Source organism: Phalangium opilio, unplaced genomic scaffold, assembly GCF_054372755.1.
Source record: "Phalangium opilio isolate 3A_F unplaced genomic scaffold, DU_Popi_V2 ptg000048l_1, whole genome shotgun sequence".
Classification (NCBI taxonomy): domain Eukaryota; kingdom Metazoa; phylum Arthropoda; class Arachnida; order Opiliones; family Phalangiidae; genus Phalangium; species Phalangium opilio.
Genome location: NW_028324170.1, coordinates 1216706 through 1236706, shown reverse-complemented (window position 1 = coordinate 1236706; position 20001 = coordinate 1216706). Strand labels below are relative to the sequence as shown.

General features: G+C 37.8%; 1 protein-coding gene across 4 annotated transcripts in view; it reads right to left on the bottom strand.

Annotated features, from left to right (window-relative positions):
• Positions 1-20001, bottom strand: part of LOC149673559 (cell adhesion molecule Dscam1-like) — a 103304-nt gene that overhangs the window by 15699 nt on the left and 67604 nt on the right. For all 4 annotated transcript variants that reach the window (XR_016366878.1, XR_016366879.1, XM_089839135.1 and 1 more), the window contains exons 8-15: positions 19794-19955; positions 16647-16931; positions 14866-14985; positions 13019-13186; positions 12800-12947; positions 9528-9676; positions 7627-7758; positions 6598-6762 (exon numbers count right to left, since the gene is read on the bottom strand). Coding sequence is in view for 2 of the 4 variants with exons in the window: in XM_089839135.1 (XP_089695261.1) it covers positions 6598-6762; positions 7627-7758; positions 9528-9676; positions 12800-12947; positions 13019-13186; positions 14866-14985; positions 16647-16931; positions 19794-19955 (1329 nt within the window). In the remaining 2 variants the exon portion in view is untranslated. The remainder of the gene's footprint in view (positions 1-6597; positions 6763-7626; positions 7759-9527; positions 9677-12799; positions 12948-13018; positions 13187-14865; positions 14986-16646; positions 16932-19793; positions 19956-20001) is intronic.

The window sequence follows — 20001 nt, the reverse complement described above, 5'->3', positions numbered from 1 at the left end:
TGGGACTTAACTTTGCATATTCTTTCGCCTTACCTTTCTACGTATTAATAATTTCGGTTGCATACGAAGATTTATCTATTTGCTTCCTCGCTTGTCAAACTTCTAAATTAGAAAATTTTCCCTTTCGTAAGTAACATGGACTAGGTATTGATGGACAGTATGCTTTGCTTGCATTTTGGTAACAATACAGGGTGTTTATGATAAATATGCCATAAATCAAAGGGAGTGTGTTCTTTGGTTCAAACTGAATGGAAAGTCTCCAAGAACATGAGGTCTACAACATTTATTTAAAGAGATATGGGTTCCAAAACATTGATTTGCCCCCTAAAACAAGGATATGTGCATGTGGAGTAATTAGCTTTACACTACGCACACTTCTACTCATTTAATAGTACACTTCTGCTAGATAAATGCTCAAAAACATTCTCAGATTGAAGAACTGATATGCCCTATGAGAGACCCATACTTACGAAGTATAGGGTTATGTCCCTAACATAATTAGGCCATGGTAGGTGAACCATCTAACGGCTGTTGGATTATTAGTATAGTTTTGGAAAAATTGGCGTTGATTCGAGTTTAGACCATAGAACCGTAAAAGCAAAAACGAGAGAGGCAAAAGGTCGGTCTTAATCAAAATCATTAACATCTGGTTCCGAGCATTTTTGTTTGCAAAGTGTGATGCCGCCTGTAACTCACAAACTAGAAATAAATGACGCCTATCTGTTGAAATTAACATCCTCGGGTAAAATATTGGTCTCTCTTGATTAGTATGACCAAAAACTACAACTAGAACACATGAACATAAGTAAATCACCTGATTGAATAACAAACAAAAAATGAGCTGGAGGTCAACAACTCTCACCGGGTCCTTTTTCTTAGTATGGTTTATAATGAAGATTATTTGCGTTTCATCATACCAATACAATATTTATGTAAAATGAAATGACAGTAACGGTTATTTCATGGGTGCTTTCATTTACATCTGTTTTCCTTACAAAATACACAAGGGGTTTGGTTCGGTGCTAAAGAACTTAACAAGATTAAAACTAGACCGAGGCGAAAATCGGTGGAAACAGCCTTTGGAATGTTTGTCGTGTACTATACCGCGTGCCGTCTCCGCAAATTCCTCTTCTTGCCAACCAACCCCACGCGCCTCTCCCATCCTTACGGAAAATGCAATTGCGAATTGCTTTAACAAGAAAAGGAAGCCTAGAGTACCTGACGAAGTTTTCGAATCGTGCCTATGTAGGGTAAATAAAATTTAAACCTTATTGCTCGACCCAAGAAGATAGAGTAAACCATTTCGAGACTACTATGTCGTGAACTACGACCCTTACTACTGAAGGCTTTAATTGATTCACCTTTGCACTTTCTGCTTGCAATAATTTTATACCTAGCTTTATTTATTATTAGTTTAATATTAACTTTAAAATAAGCATTAATTTTTAGGGCGTATTTCGACTATACCGTATTTTAAACACAGTTCAGTTTTTTTAAAGTATAACCTTATTTTAGTTTGGAAGTTGGTTCTTTACAACCTGTTATTTATATTAGAGTTTCGATAAAGTTTTGTACATTTATAATCAGTTATTTAGAGCGGCGACTGAATTATCCTAGAACCTAAAGTTTTCGCTTCGAAAACTATAGGAGAGTTTAGAAGTAAATTGTAAATTGCTTATTCGCATCGGGAAAGCTTTATATATTGCTTTAATTATCGGGACCAGATATATCGCGCTCAAAGATATATGTGCCAGGGAAGTTTGTCGATTTCAACGAACTTAGTATATACGATTTCAGATCGCTCTATTTGAGGATAAGTTTAATTGCTAATGATACCTCTTAAATCAGAAAGGCTTTTAATTTTAGTTTATTGAATGAAAGGGTAAACCTATATATATATATGTTTTAAGTACTTAGATATACCGAGTACTAACAATTAAATATAATTTGCGTTTAGGGTTTGGGCTGAACTTTTACTTATATGTTCAAACGATACGTTCACCATAAGTTTGTCATTGGTTACAAACTGGAGCTTGTCATGAAGTGAGGGAGATCATAGATTCAGGGTAAAGCGAAGTCACCTGGTGAGGCGCTGTCAAAGGCTTAGTATAGACTAATAAGAAGATGGACTGCCGAGTGTAGTCAATTCTCACTTGTCGTTCTCGAACTAGCTCGAGCTGTAAGTCTCTAGCATTACGAAGTATAGGTTGTGTCATACTTATGGAACATATATTTTAAACTTATGCTTATATGGACTAAATACCTAACACTACCTGTATTTCTGTCAGATGTTTGTGAGCAAAGTTCTTTTGTCGTTGGCATATGCTACGAAAAGTACGGTTCGATACACATCTTTTAACTTATCTCAAGTAGAAGATACGAAAAATATCCTCTGGATCGCTTTTTTTGTCGTCGCACTCAAAAACTTTGTAAATGTTTCAATGATTTCCTAGTAGGGTATAGTATGTTCCAAAATAAAAATCCAAGTTACTTGACGTGTAAGTTCAAGAAGACAAAATATCTAACAGATGTAAAACAAAATAAACCTTCGCAGCTGATCGACCGAACGAGAAACACACTCGAGGCTTCAGTCTTCTGGCCCAATAGACAGCCAAGTATGAGAAAGAAACACTAGAGAATGTTTTCCAAAGAATTTCCCCTCTCCGAAAACGTAGTAGGTTTGGAGGGAAAGGGTTGTTTTGTGAACTAGAAAGTTTATGCATGTATACTGTATAGTGCGCGCTTCTTGAGGTTAGGTGTGTTCCTGCGCTTTCGACGTCAACCTAGAACCAAGGATGTAATATACACAGAGTGGAACGGGTCAGAGGAACACTTAGTTTTGCGTGACCCGCCATTCGTCTAGACCCATGACGCCAAGTATGACGCTGTGTTTAAAGCTATGACGCGTGATACAGCGCCTCAAAATTTGTTTTTGTCTGTCCCACCCTGTATAGTCAAAATTCCTGAACAGGTTGTATACAATATATATTACGGGTACACGGATATTTGAAACTGGGCATAGCATAGGGACTTTGCATATTGACGGGACTAAAATCTGGAACCCACCTTGAACAGAATTTGAGCCTGATTTAGAAGTTTCGTACTCAACACGTTCTTTGTTGGAGACTTACGGTCATTGCTGACATTATTCTAGTCCCATATCAATAAACAGTCTCTTGTTCGAGTCTTTCTCCGAAGGCATAGCCTCGAAAAGGAAAACGGTACAACTGAGCTTTTGCCATACAAAGCTATGTGCTTATCAGTTGGAAACACACACCTTAGCGCCAAGGCGTACAGAGTTCCGTGTATGCCTAGCTTGGGCGTGTTGAATGACTCCCTGGAGGGGTCTTTCTATGACAAGTTTGGCCCTCACGTCGAAGGAACGGTCTCCAAACTCCTTCACTTCCCCCGTTACGGTTCTTCAAATGAACTCTTCCAGAAGCACTTGCAGTTTTCTACACTTTTCCAGGAAAGTCTTTTCTTCCGGAATAAAGACCTAAGTTTTTTCACGCACTTCGGTAAGGCGCAGCGATACACGATGACGATGTTAAAACTCATAAAGTAGTCTTTATCGAGTGTGCGGCTATAGGCCTAGACAATTGGGAACAATTTCTCAGGTGAACCATTCTTATTGAATAACTAGCGGAACTTTTTTATTGAGTGACATCCCAAATTGGTTGTTTTTATTGGTGGTCGTTCGTGGTTGGTTTCCAATAGCATTTTATTTGAAAAAATCGTCTTCTATAATATATCGTTTATCCGTTGAAAAAACCACGGACGTAAATGAAATTGCCAGGAATTCCTTCCGTACCGTTTTAGATTTTGGCGATGAAGATCATTGAATCTTTCCCTAACCGATAACTGTGCCAGAAGCTGCTCATAGACAAAATATTACATTGGGTAATGATAAACATTTAATCGTGAGTGGAGACTCAGTAGTGCGAATTACGATTAAGTTTAGGGAAGAGTACGTTTTTGCCGAACACGCGTGTGAGACGACAAGTTATGATATGATAGGAAAACGGTAAGACCATGATACGGTGAGTGTCGACTGTCGAGTGTGGCGTCCCTATTATAGGGCTCATAGACATTGATTGGTCTGATTGTTATTTTGTCTGTGAGTTTCGTAAGTAAGAGGGAAGGGACGATGTATACGTGAGAAGTGGTGAAGTCAAGGAACGGTCGTCCATCTCTGCGGGAAATACAGGCGAAACTCTTATCGACAAACCGATTCCCTACACTTTTCAGTATCATATCGAACCCTTTTTCGTCCCTCTTGTGACTCTTTGAGATTGAACCGAGGGGATGTTCTCTACTTTTTCCCCATGGTACCGGATTACCGATAGCATTTAGAGCATTTCACTATACTTAAACGGATAAGAATAACTAGACGTTTCTATAACACAAGTTTTAGCTTCCTAGGTAAGGGAATTTAGGGTTCAGTCAGCAAATTTTACTTATATGGATATAGATTACCAGAAGGAGTAATTTAATAACTATAGGGTTGCCCCCACTAGTGATTAGCCCCTTGGTAGCATTGAACCTAACAGGGTTGCCATACAAGAAAGCCGAGGGTGGTGTAACCAATGAGATAGAATATATATATGTCTATCTCATTGGGTGTAACGTTCTTCCACAGTAAGTTCTCTATAGAGTAGTGGAGTGGAAAACGGGAGAGAAATTCTGGCGTCCTCAGGAGGGAACGACGGAGCAACTCGATAAGGTTTTAATGGAGTTGGGAAGAGATCGAAGCTGCTTGCTTTTTTGAAACCCATGAAAGCTCCGAGTTAATTGAAAGAGATTGTATCGTACTTGCCAAGTAGATTAAACCATTCGTTACCCCGATTCCCGTGTCAAACGCCGCTAACACCAGAGAGCCCACCATCCAGGGCTGCCCATGCTTTTCCTAGCTGTGATATATCTCTATATACAGTCTAGGGTTCAGCTTTGGTTCAACGGCTGTAATCCTCGTTAAGAGCTTTAGGTTTGTAATAGGTTGATTGCGTAGGGAACAAACCGAGGACATCGGTCTTTTTGCAGTTTACCTAGAACGGTTTTGACTATTCTATCATTGTTGGGCCTATATTTGTAAAGCTGATGTGTAAGGTACTCGTGGGAAATGATAAATGTCATAAGAACAGAACAAATAATGAACTTCCTTCTACTCCAGTATTGTTTTCCGTGTTAGTACTCTTTGTGTAAATGCTTTATACTTTGGTCTTTTAAAATTTCCTCTTTTATATTATGGAACCTTATTTCTTAGAAATATTGGGAAAATTTCTAATTTCTCCGAAAATCAGGCTTACTATAATCGTAATACTAATTAAAAATATTAGTTAACTATAATTACAGTACTTGTTAACGGTTTTTATGATTTAAAATATTTTTGGTTTTGCTTATTTCCAGCAGCAGCTAGAAAGTAATCGCCTGCTACAGTTCTACTACTTCAAGTCGCGTTACTCAACTGTCAAGTACGGATGTTTCATCCACGTGTTCAATTTTAATTGAAAGTACCGTGTTTTAAGTTTGAATAACTATTTGTGCGTGTACTCCAGTCTTCGCGGGAAAGGATATCCAAGTTTCAGGACATCCCTGTAAGTTTTTATTGTAATTTTAAGCATGCTAATACTTGTGTTTTTTTTGGCGGTAAAATTTTGACCAAGGCCTAAACCAACTCAACAAAACGCTTGCTTCTAAGTAATTACACTTTGCGAGGTTCAAAAATTCCGTGTAATTTACAAGGGAACGTATTTGCTAATTTGATTATAAAAATTCTGAGGCAAACTCGGGCTATTTACTAGCCAATCAGTTGCTAACTACATACATTAACAAGTAGAAATATTTTTTACGGATAAAAACAGATAGGGTACTGCGGAAATGGATTTTTTTTTCAACTTTATAAATGATTTGTCGATAAATTTACTTTTTTCCTAACCGCGCGTGATTGGATTCCATTAACACCAGCATTTTCTAATTTAGATCCCTATCAGTAAAGTGCAAAATATCTAACGTTTTGCAACGTTTCTAGATAACGATATCAAACATACTCTATCATTAAGAATTAGTTTTAATTCACTAATGAATTTTCTTGATCAAATATTAATATCGATGGACCATTACTACCTTTTACTTCTAAAGACTTAGAACTCTGAATTCTAGTAACTTTATGCGAAATTTCACAAATATTCAGTTGAAATTTATAGTTACTTTCTGTTGAAAGGCCTATTTACTAAATGAAAGAAAGGCAAGTTGTGTTTTTGGGCAAAATTGATTATTCTTAGTAATATTATCTCAATTCTTGCTATCGTTCAATTTTGCGAGTTGCGGTCCGATTTTTTTTTTTGGGATTAAAAATATTTTTTTTTTAATAAAAGTAGGCTAGATATGGTAATTAAGACGAACTGATAAAAGTTTCGAAAATAGGGTATGAGATGAAAAAAAAATCAAATTGTAACATAATGGATCTAAAAAGGATATGTGATTAATATGCCATCTTGGTATTATAAACTGTTTCATAAGTAACACCCAAGACTTAAGTGAGTAAAAGGAGTTGTAATTTTGCACGTCGACAGAATAGATTAGAGAATAGCGACTTACCTTCTTCTTCTGTCGTAACTGTCATGAGTTCGCTAGCTTCCCCAATTCCAAGGGCATTTTCGGCAAACAAACGTACACTGTACGTGGTCTGCGGTATCAGATTTTGAACGGTGAATTCGTTTACGGACTCTTCCACATTCACTTTCTTCGATTGTTCCCATGGGTCTGTTACCAACCAAGGTCCAAGCACGTTCATAGCAATTTTATATAGTGTCGTTGACCAGTCCAGACAAACGGATGGTATAAAAGGAAATATATAGGAAATTGGTGGTGGTACAGAAAAAAGAAAGAAAGAGACAAGAAAAACCAATTATATTTGGTTGGTATCGAATTGTTCCCCAATCCGTATCCATCTTGATAAATGGCGACCATCCTGAAATGTAACCTACACCTTCCTTGGGGATTAACGTTGATCGTACGTTTCAACTGTATATTTTTAGTATATTTACTGGTTGATAGCTATATCCTTGATGGGGTTTATGGTAAGTAAACGTTTGGGGTTTAAGGTCTTTCGCCATTTTTTAAAATGTTGGCCGGGTCTCTTTGCTGCTAGCATAAGTTCATAAGATATGCTCCATAAGTTTTTGTCACTGGTTAGAAACTGGAGCTTGTCATGAAGTGAGTGACTTAGGTCATAGATTCGAGGTAAAGCGAAGGAGCCCTGGTGAGGCGCTGCTGTCAAATTGGGGCTTAGTGCAGACTAAATAGGACCTAGATGGACTGTAAAATTAACCACCGAGTGTAGGACTTCAATTCTCGCTTATCGTTCTCGAACTAGCTCGAGCTGTAAGCTAGCATTACGAAGTATGGGTAGTGTCATCCATACTTATCATGTAACGTATCTTATAAACTTATGCTGCTAGTATGTTATAAACACAAAACACCCAATAAATTTTAAAGTTCTAATAGTTTGTTTTTCTTCTTCTAATTCGCGGTGCGGTCTATAGAGAAGAATGTTCCCAATTCTTAGTAAATAATTCGATAGCGCTTTCGTAGGATGTTAAGGACGGGGATTTTAAAAGGGCTTACCTGTATTTCGAGTGTACTCGAGTATGTAGGCAGATAAAGGGCTGTTTCCGCTGTAAGGGTGAGACCAAGAAACGGAGAAACTTCGGCTTCCTTTCGCCAATATCGATGGATTTCTTGGTTTGTCGGGCGGCTCTGAAAAATCAGGATTTTTTTTTTCTTTTTTATTCGTAAGTGCAAAAAGTGTCGGCAGGGAAAACGAAATAGTCCGGGAGCTATGTCTAAATATATAAGTTAAAGTCCCGATTGAGTGTCTGATACGACCAACCCAAACCCAAATTGCTTTACTAGTGCATAGCTTGAGGCCCATTCAGGCTAGAGTAGGATCTTGCGTTCTCGTCGGTGCCATAGCTCACTCGATCACGCCTTTCTGACACAAGATAGAGTTAGCTACGCTTAGCAGACAATATATGAAAATTTTCATCCTTCTTGGCGTGGTATTTGTTGTCATTTTGGATTCGACTATTTTAGTATTCAAAAGTCTTGCTATCGCCATAAACGCGACCCGTTTTAAGTAGTCTGCTCTTACGTCTGAACATGGAAATGATCGTACCGACGCGACCGAAACCATAAGTTTATAAGATATGTTCCATAAGAATAACACTACCGATACTTAAGTCTTTGGCAGCTCCTCACCAGGCATCGCTTTACCTCGAATCTATGACCTACGTCACTTCATGACAATCTCTAGTTTGTAACCAGCGACAAACTTATGATGGAACATATCTTATGAACTTACGCCGAAACGTAAATAAGAGAGGCGAACGTGGGCTGAAAGTCAACACGGGCGGGGTCCCTTAGTAATAATTCTTTGCCCACGGACTCGATACTTTCGTGTTTGTCCTCGTGTAACTTTTCATGACAATGTAATCTTCTTTCCGTAAATCCAAAAAAAAAAGATCGCGTTGTCAGTTGTGACTGACGCACCCTGTAGAAAGGCGCCCATGTCAGCGACTTTTTTTTTCTATTTTCAAACCTCACACTCTAAGCCATTTCCCAAGCCTTCGGACAACAACGCCTTGAAATGTTTATACACTAAACAGATTTTTTTTTTACTTCCTATGCCTTACCCCAATGTTTGCATTTTACGTTCCCACATGCTAGCTACCTATTCTCAAATTTCCACCACCATCCAGTCATCCTAAGAGATTTACTCGCGCGCCCAAAAAGACACGAGGTTTCAAATCGCAGTGGATTTCTTTTCTTTTTTTTTTCAACCTAAAACTCCAAAAATATTTTAAAAGTGTAATAGGTTACTCGTGTTAAGCGAAGCCAGAGGGTGTTACACCGTGTTTTTAAAGGAATTGGATACCCGGAAGTGTTTCCTGTCCATGTAAACACGAAACACCAAAAAGTCTTTGGACCGGAAGTATTTGTACGATGTTGTTCTTTTAGAAAGTAGGCCTAACATATTTTATTATACAACCAGAAATAGATTTAATTTTAGAAGTAGGAATGGACAACAGTTAGTAATTACTTCAGTCCGACTCATAGACCACCCAGTATAGAGCCCCTCCCTCTAACACGTAAGGAGAAGTTTACATTATCTCATTGGCTCATTTTAACTACGTTTGGATGACGTTGCTGGCGGGGACGGCGTAAAATACGTAGTTCCTTTTTACCTTTGTCGCTATGACCAGTCCGCCTCTTTTTTCATACCCCCCCCCCCTCCGTCCCGGGGAAGGTGGTCCGGGACTTTGACGCGCGCCCAGGTATTACTCTGTTCTCCATTCCTACTTCTAAAATTAAATCTATTCCTGATACAACTTTCGAATTAAAATAAAACCGGTGTCTAATTAGGAGTTTCTTATATAAATTGAATCTTTTCATTCTAATTATGAGTTTAATTATAAAAGGTAATTAATGTGGGAATAGGTCGTTTTATAATATTGAAATTGGTATACCTTGAACGATAACTTGATAGGTTATTTCATCCTTGCCGTAGGTATTTTCCGCAACGCAGGTAAAAAGTGCGGAATCCCGTCGGTCGGCCGATGGAACGCGAATGACGGATTTTATCGCCTCTTCCAAATCTTCTTCTTCTAAGATGTATCTGAAAATAAGAAGTAATTGAAAGGTTTAAAATAGTTAGTGGGTGTAGCAAGCGGGACAATAATGAACTTCAATTTTTAAATGGACATTTGTAATGGTTTACTGAAGGAATGACTAAGGAACTCTTTTTTTCTATAGACTGTACATTCGCAGTTAGGACATAATTTGCTAAGTGAAATCAATTTTTTTTTTTTTGAGGAAATTGATAAAGTCAGTCACGTGGTATTTGGGGTTGAATATGCCCACTCCCCTATGAAACAACGGTTAGAAAATTAGAAAACATGGGCTAAAAGAAAGTAAACAACACTCATTGCTGCCGCTATTAGAATAGTAATTCGAAACACTAAATACGTACTTCAATTATATAAAAATATTTAATTATACAGGATGTTTCTGATAAGTCTGCATTCTTAAATTAAGGGGGATGTTCTTATGGTGTACGATTTTGAGTCGAAAATGTAACTTCTATCTATGACATTTTGCCACAAGGGACACTGTTTTCGAGTCATGATTTGTTTAAGTGTTTTAAGGATGACCCCTTAATTAAATTAGAAATCGGTGTCTTTTGAACAGTTTCATAATTAAATTTAAGGGGGTCATCCCTAAAATACTCCATCCAATCTTAACTCGAAAACAGTGTCCCTTTTGGCAATCAAAATTGAGATAGAAGTTATACATTTTCGACTCAAAATCGTGCACCCAAAGATCATCCTCTGTAATTTATGGATGCAGACTTATCAGAAACACTCTTTATATTTAACTTATATTCACGATACGACTAAACAAATGGGTATAATATTAATTTGTTTTTAATTCCCTACCGTCAACGCTCGCTTAAATGGCTGGCAAAATTGCGATCCTGGTATACAATTAATTAACGCTGAGAAATATATTTGTGACAATAATTTTCCCTTTTCCGCATCTAATGACGCTTCAAGCCAAGAGCGAGAGAGAGCGAGCGAGTCGTGGTGTCCTTACCAATCTAATTATTACGACGTAGAGCTAGCTAGGTCTAACCTGGAGGATGGTGGTATATACCTTGTCGTTGAGTTCCTTTCGCTTCTAAGTACCGTACGAAGAAGTAATACAAAAGCAATCATAATCATTGAGTGTAGCTAGGCCTAACTCGAGACCATATTCGGCTTAGAGCGTGCAGGCGTTGCCCAAAATAATAAAGCTTCATTATATAATACGACCAGAGGGACCTGTATCCATGTATGAAGTGGATGATAATTAGTAGAAGATACCATCTTAAGAAAGTATTCGTTGATAACGCCAAAGAACCAGTCACTTTAGATTGGTATTTTCAGTTCTATAGAGTAATTTTCTTGGAGTGACAACGAAAGTCTCTTTAAAATTGCATTAAATGCATCTATGTCTAATTTAATATTGCTCCATTGTGGCATGCAGGTCGCTAGCAGCAGGGATAGATGTAATTTTAGAAGTAGGAATGGAGAACAGAGTAATGTGGGCGCGCGTCAAAGTCCCGGACCCCCTTCCACGGGACGGAGGGGTATGAAAGAATAGGCTGGCAGGGCTCCCAGAGTACCTATAATACCTATAAATACCTATAATTCTGAGATGGTCCTATAAAAATTCCTAAAAAATTCGTAAATTTATCCTATAATACCTATATTTTGGATATGTTGGTTTTAAAACACTGAGAAACTTGGTCTCCAACAAAAGATGCTAGAGAGAAAGAGATGAAGGCTTGGGAGGCCGCACATCATCATACTGGGCACTGCCTCATACCCTCATTTACTGTTATTAATATTTATTTATTTATTAAAGTTGGCTAAATCTGTTTAAGTATCATTTAGAGTTTTGGAAGATACTGCATGATGTTTAACTATTTGAATTTGTTACGATGCGAATTTTAATAACAATATATTCTAGTGTTTTTACTTCCATTTTGCGAGCTTTTGGTCGTTATAATATTTTTATAAAATCCGAGCACAGAAAAGTACCTTCTTAAATTAAATATAGAGAGGCGTATATTATTAATATGAAAAGGGTAATTCGAGCGAAAAGATGCAGCAAAGTAAGAAGTCAGGCGTGCCTAAAGGTACCTTTTCAATTTGTTATTCCGTTCTTATAATGAGTTCTATTTAAGCTAACCCGGCTAGCTTTTCCTGGGTTTTTTTTTAAAGGGAGTGGAAACCGGGAAGTTTTCCTATACAATAAACATTAATTAGTCCTTGGTTCCACCCAAATGAAATATACACGTGATGTTGTTAAAAAAAAACTACTTTTTCAAATATACAGGGTGTTTCTGATGAGTCTGCATCCATAAATTATGGGGGATGTTCTTTTGGAAATGAAGTTTGAGTCGAAAATGCAACTTCTATCTCCATTTTCTTTGCCCTAAGGGACAAAACGTTTTCGAATTTTGATTTTAAGAGTGTTTTAGGGATAGTCAAAATGGAGATAGAAGTTTCATTTTCGGCTCAAAAACGTGTACCCAAAGAACATCCCTCTTAATTTATGCAAGACTTATCAAAACCACCCTGTATATGGCCTATATATTTGAATTTTTCTTGTTTTCTCTATCCTGTGATTGCCACCCCCATACCCTTCGGGATAAGTTTCAAACTGAAGTAGTTTCTTTGGTAAAGAAAGAGAAATTTGTTTTGTAAACGCGCCTTTAAAAGAATGGGGGGAGGGGCGTATGCATATTTATGAATATATAAAGATTTCCCCCAAACATAAACTTTAGAGCGAAGAGAACGCAATTAAAGCGCTTTGAAAAGGCCAGTGTGTTCCTCGACCACGCCTCTCTAGTCTTTTACCTTCTGTGTCTTTAAGCCAACGTAATCCTTGTTAATTGCGTTTTAGAATTTTATGCCTGGGAGAGTTGAAAGCATTTTAGCCCCAAACAACATCAACTAAGCGAGTCACGTGGGATAGTGCGTGAAAATTTTAATTTGGGCCAATGCTAATATACCTTGAATAGACTATAACCTTATCATCCCTTCCTTCAGAAGTTAATAATATCTACCGCTGTGAAGTACGTTATTGAAATATGAAAACCACGACTTAAATTTCAAGGTATATAATCTTCAGTGACAAGTCTATAAATCCCATTAGTTCAAATTATTATGTTGAAGAAAACTTAATTGCTTACCTCGACTCTGTGTGAGGATCAAAACTGTGTCTGTCCTTTGTCCAGACTATCGTAATTGGTTTTTCACCTTTGGCCTCGCAAGCCAACATGAGCGCTTCTCCTTTCCTTATGCTTTGAGCTTCGAATCGCTTCCCGAAATGAGCCGCGACTAAGAAGACATTGAGTAAAGCTCTGCTCTGATTGGATAATTCCAATCATACGTCTGACTGATGTACTTACCGTGGACTTTAAGGTGTACGACGGTGCTTAAACCGGGTCCAACACCGTTGGTGGCTTGGCACATATATGAGCCCGAGTCTTCTTTGTTGACTTCGCGAATTGTCAGAGAACCATTTTCCCTGATTTGAATATTGGCGCTACTGATAATCACTTCGAAATTCCCCTGACCTAAGGGGTAAAATACAATATTTATTTTACAAAATTATGTATGGTAATTAAGGTAAATACGTCAAAATATTTATGGATGTTGGAAGGACTAAAGGAAATTATAGAGAACACACGGGGAAATATTATTGTGCCACTAGTGTACTTGTGACGTAGGAGGACCTTGTATCGACGTCAACGTGGCCTTAACTAACTAATTCCACTTTCAAGTGTCAACTCTACAGTTTTTTGGTCGGACTAAAGGAAATTATAGAGAACATACAGGGAAATATTATTGTGCCACGAGTGTACTTGTGGCGTAGAAGGACCTTGTATCTACGTCAACGTGGCCTTAGCGTTGCCAACTAACTACTTTCACTTTAAAGTGTCAACTCTACAGTTTTTTGGTCGGACTAAATAAAAAAAAACCTTCAAAAAATGGGAACATAGTATAGAAGTTTAAGTACGTTCTTAAACAAAAATTTTGTAATGAGATCTGCAGGAATTGTTGAGAGTCTTTTTAATTGGTAAATGATAGAGTTGTTGCTCAATTATCAACGACATTTAATGATAACAGATAAGCGTCAATTGCGCGTAAAGATGAAGATCATTTTACGTGTTTTTTTATACTTCGGTTTCGCCGCCACTATCTAATTGCTGACCATCTTGAAGATGTTAATATCCTCGACCTGATTATTGATTTTCTTTAAAAGCAATTGAAGAGTTTTTTCTTTCTTTCTTTCTTCAGTCTAGTCCTAGATCTTTAAGACATGGGTGGTCTAAACCCTTTAATACTGACGCCGTGACTAATACCGTTCAGGAAAAGACAATGACTTTATGGTAAAAGGCGTACACCCCGGAGGCGGCGGCGGCGGCTGGTGCCGAAAACCCGGGAGACAAACCATTACTTAGATTCTTAACCTTTTAAAAGAGAGCTCGTAGGCTATCATCATCGCTTAATCAACCGTTAAAAAAGAGGCCACGCGATGCCTTTAAGATACTTCTACAATGTAGCGGTAGCATAGCGCCATTCACTACAAGTAATGTAACAAATATAAGTATTACAATACGGAGCTAAGGAAGATGCTTAATTGCGTGTTGTCGTCATCTTAAAAGATAACTTTTCGCAAAGTTTTTTGAATTTAAATAAAACGATCAGATAAAATTCCACGACTGTAGCCCTATATCAAGAATAAACATTTCAACCAACTGCTATCTGAAATATACAGGGTGTTTCTAAAAGGACTTATCAGAAATAAAGGGCATTGTTCTTTGGACTATTCAAGTCAAAAATGTTTTATGATATTTTTCCATCCCGGCCAGCACCGTTTTCAATATAAGATTGGAGTGTTTTACGGATGGCCCCTTTAATTAAATTAGAAATAATTGTCTTTTCAATTTCTCATGTTAATTTTAAGGGGTCATCCGTAAAACGCTCCAATCTTACCTTGAAAATGGTGTCCCTTTGCTACAAAATATCATAGAACATTTTCGACTCAAAATAGTTCGTACAAAGAACATCACCCCCTTAATTTCTGGTAGACTTTTCAGAAACACCAGAAAGTTCTCTTATATTTGAAAATTAGCAATTTTTCTGGATCCACGTCATACTTATTAATTTTATGTTACTTCTAACGATGGTAGGTATAGTATTTTTGCGATGCTGCATGGGCCAGTGGAAGAGAAGATAAAAAATTAATTACCTGTCGCTCTTTTCCACCTAATTACGGGGGCAGGGAACCCATCCGCCTGGCAGTCAAACGTCACGGATTCGCCCAAAACCGCTGATTTATCGTTCGGTTCAACCCGCCATTTTGGAGGCACTGCGAATATATATAAAACGGTAGAATATTACGCCTAGAATCTTCCTTCCACATTAAAAGATGTAAATTATGGAGAGAATATAGCTTAAGACTCCCTTATTTACTAAGCACCATTTTACAAGTAACAAAGATACAATTTATGGTATTACTGGTTAAAGCATTACGCGAGAGAGACCCGGCCGCTTTTAACCCATTTTCGGTACATTTCAGGCTAATTTTAAAATAACACTTGTGTATGCAATCAGGGATAGATTTAATTTTAGAAGTAGGAATGGAGAACAGAGTAATATCTGGGCGCGCGTCAAAGTCCCGGACCCCCTTCCACGGGAGGGGGGTGGTTATGAAAGAAGAGGTGGATCATAGCGAAAGAGGTAAAAAAGAATTGCGTAGTTTTCACTGTCCCCATCAGCAACGTCATCAAAACGTAGTTTAAGTGAGCAGCCAATAAGATAATTTCAACTTTTCGTTACGTGTTCGAGGGAGGGGCTCTGGGTGGTCTATGAGTCGGACTTAAGTAAATACTAACCGTTCTCTATTCCTACTTCTAAAATTAAATCTATCCCTGACGCAATCAATGCAGAAGTTTATATGCCATAAAACATGTCTCAACCTTATTGGAGCGGTTGAAATTAACGTACAATCAAGGTTTTCGCCTAAGGCTACATTTCTAGATGGATGTCATTTGTCTAAGAAGCAAAGAAATTGTAAAAATTCCTCAATTTTTTTTTAAAGATGGAGATGAATTTAGTCTCTATTTATTTTCAAATACCCCGGGGATTAAATATATTTTGATAATATTTTGTAGGCATTCCTTTATCGAAACCGCTTAAGGGCCGAATATGTAGTAGCTCTATGTAGCTATAAGTAAAATTGATGAGGAGTAAAACTCCCTAGACCATTATTTAAAAGAAGCATGCCTCGTATAAAAGCTAAGCCTTGGAAGGGAGCGGTCATCAGAGGGGGAGCTTATAAATCTTGACTAATAGAAAAAGCCAAGAAAAATGGCCACCCCTAAGCTTTGTACTTTTATCCTTAACACGCTTCCTGAAAGTCGTACAAAACCTTTCAGCTTTCTTATTTTATTTTTTTTTTCTTGCCACATTATCCAAGTCTATTATACAACGTAGACAAATAAGTTGTCAACGGGCCAGCCAAAACAATTGATAAAATGTATTTATTTTTTGCGAATTGTTTGGTCAAAGATCAGGGAGACTCTAGTCGCATTACTAGGGCGCGCGTTAATGTCATAGTGGTTTTGAGTATAATTCATGCATTATCTAGTGATCACAACGTTGCTGGTGAAAGTGGCCGGTGTGGTGTCCCCCTTGAGAGAAACTGTGTTAACAATGATGACTTTTTTGTCTATTCGTTTACCAAGAACAAACCAATCAAACGAAAGTAGGGCAAATATACTAGGAGCTTTGATTGACTCTTTATTGCATCTGGCTGAAAGTTCTACAATAAGTTACGTGTAAGATGCCGAAATTTAAGGTCCTTGAGCCCTGCTCTTTGACCTTGAACACCTTGGCAACGTTAAGGGATTTGAATCCTATTCCGTGACCTTGGGTACCTTCGTAAGGTTATCGTAATTGAATTTATATACTAGGTCTATGTTTTGTTAAACGTTTGTATAAGATTGCTTTTGAGCCATTGAAACTTACCGTGAACCGTCATGGTAGCCGTGTAGTTCGCCGACGCAACGGGGTTACTAGCGATGCAAGTGTAGCGTCCGTTATGCGACTGTTGCACGGTTGAGAAAGACAGGAATGAAGTAAAGTCATTGGCGTTACTTATAGAAGCCTTCAATTCGTCCGCTAAAGTTTCTCCGTCCTTGACCCAACGCATGCTGATTGGTAAATCCCCCGCTGATACGACGCAAGCGACGCCGGCACGTTTTCCTTCTGTTAGATCCTTGGGAAAAGCGAATGGTTCCACCGCTGGAGGAACTATATTCCGTACACCACGGGGAGGCGTTGTCCCGTTTGAAACCAATTAGATGGTGGTGACCAGGGCGTCGAGGAATCGCCGAAATATAATTGAGAAATGGTGGGAAAAGGGTGGACGAATAATAATAATGGAGCTTTCTTTAGTATAAGGGATTGATTCTTTTATGGGTTTTTGGTGTCTTCAATGTCTTGGAGATACGTTTATTGTTTGAGCTTCGCCTAATCTTTGGCCTGACCAATTTTGGACAAAGCCTATCTTTAAAAGTCAACTTAGGCCTAGGAATCTTAATATAAAAATTGAAATTGTGACAGCCCCGCAGTCTAGTCCCGGGTTCCCGAAAAGATTACGTCCCTTGTATGAATTCTGTCAACATCCCAGAACTCAAACTAAAGTAATTGTAGCGAGCCATATCCGTTGGCGCATTCCTCAAAAAATCTCAGACGGGAAAACCCTGTTTTCTTTTTTTTTTCTTTTTCTTTTTGGCTGAGGAAACTTTTCCCTTCGCGTGTTCAGTTTTATTTTTTTGGGGGTGGGCGAGATTGCAACTATCTTTTAAGAAACACCCGGATGTCTATAAGATATTGATATTGGTTAGAGTAGCTATAGTTGAGTTCTTTGTAAAAATAACTGACTGCCTTCGTTCGTTTCTTGGCGCGTTCAAATCGAAAATACTCTTCGCTCAATAATCTCAAATCTCGCTTCTATACTTGATCAATGTCACACGTGGCTTTTCCCCACCTTGGATTAATTAAATAAGGGGAAACCACGTGCCATTAGCTTCAAACCAAATAGGCAAAAATTAAAATTATTTCTACAAGCTCATTTTACTGTTATCGCCATTTATAAAACTTGCTAGGTTTACGGTGTTGTTGATAAGTCTAGGGGGTAAATTAAGGGGGGTGTTTTTTGGGCTATTTTGAGTCGAAAATGTTCTATGATATTTTTCCGTTCGGGCCACTATTTTTAAGTAAAGATTTGATTGTTTTACGGATGACCCCTTAAATTTAATTAAGAAACTGAAAGACAATGAATGATTTCTAATTTAATTAAGGGGTCATCCCTAAAACACTCTAACAAATCGTAACTAGAAAACAGTGACCCTTTGGTACAGAAGGTCATAGAACATTTTCGGCTCAAAATCACCGAATGAACATCCCCCTTAATTTATGGCCGTTTTTCACTGGATCCTCGGGTTCTCCGACTCTAACTCGACTGTGCGCTTAGGCAATTGCGTAACACCACTTACTTAATTGCTTGTTTTGAGAAGAGTTAAAAAATACAGATTCATATTGAACTAAATTAAGAGATTCAAGGATGGGTTTTTTCTTCATTCTTAATTGAATGCAGTCTAAGAAATAAACCCGTCACCACGACTCCAAACCTACTCGTAAAGTGGTTTCAAATCTCTAGCAAAATAACCGATTCTGAGTTAGATTGAATCTCCTTACATAGTTACTCCACGCTTTGTCTGACCCCTTCTAGTATGCTCTCTGGGCAAACAAAGGTCAAGGGAGGGAGGGGAGGGGAGGGAAGGGTGGGTGGTGCGCGCGCGAAGAGGTTCGACCCTTTAACATCAAACGTGCTCAGTCGAGTAAGAAATTAAATTCTTCTTTTTCGTATATAGTGAAAGATTTTTCTAAACTTTTTCCTAAGGCTAGTTTTTTTTTATTATATTCTTTTTCTTTTCTTTGAGTTATATCGAAAATTTGAAATACTTCTATAATATAATATAATATTGCTATAATATAAACTGAGTTTGATTTGAATGAAAAGTTTTGTAAATGTAGCCTATATAACTTGAAGCGGTATTTCCAGATACGTTAGTTATTGTTATAAAACTTTCCAATCTCAAAGAGTTGAGTAAGGAAAGTTTTAAACAAATGTATATATTTTAATATCGCAGGGTTCATACAAACCTGGAAAACAGGGAAAACTTGGAAAAATCAGGGAAATAAATAGTTGACAAAAACCTCAGGGAAATCAGGGAAATTTGCGTCAAACAGGGGCCGAATAATTAAGCAAAATGTTCGTAAACATACCCTCCGTACGATTAACATTACACTAATCTTTGGAGGCTCATAACTCTGGTTATATTAGAGGTACGATGATGCCCTTTGAGTATGTAATAGTCATATCCCCCCTCCTTCGTTAAAATTTGCTCCATAGGATACTCCATATAGGGAAAAACCTGGAAATCTCAGGGAAGTATATGGAGAAAAACCTGTAAATCTCAGGGAAATTTGTTTTTCAAAAGTTGTATGAACCCTGTATCATTTTCTTAACATGATGTTATAGATCAGTCCATATTTAGGGTGTTGTGTTTCTGTGTTCTGTGTAAGTCTGTGACAACTAATGGGGGAGTGTTCTTTGGGCGATTTTGAGTCGAAAATGTTCAATGACATTTTGCCCCAAGGTCACCGTTTTCAAGTTATGATTGGATGGAGTGTATTAAGGATTCTGATCCTTAATTAAATTAAGAAACTGATCTAGACACGATGATTAAATTTAAAGGGTCGTCCGTAAAATACTCCAATCGTAACTCGAAGACAGTTGACCCGGACAACAAAATGTCAAGAACTCAAAATCGCCCTATTAAAGAACACTCCCCTAAATTTTTGACAGACATTTCAGAAAAACCGTGCACAGTTCAAGGGGCATTATCGTGCCGTGCTGTTGTGTATGAGGAAAGCTGCCATATAGGATTAAACACCCTAATGCTTTTCTGATAGAACGCCTGTAGAAATGTTTTCACTGCCCAACAGATCGGTTTAGGGGGAAAGCTACCATATAGGCTGAAACCTACTTTATTATTATTAATTTTTTTTTCAATTGAAATTTATTTAAAACTAATTAGAACTCACTTAAAACGCTAACGTGAACGTCTCGCCTTGCCGTTCTTCCTTGTTTATCCGTGGCAAAACACGTGTAACTTCCGCTATCAGAAGACCGTAATACTTGCTTCAGAAGTAACGTTCCATTAACAAAAACGTGTTGACGGTGACTTTGTGGCAAACGTCGACTGTCTTTAAAATTCAATTAAAAAAGAAAACAATTCGTTTTTAAAATTAA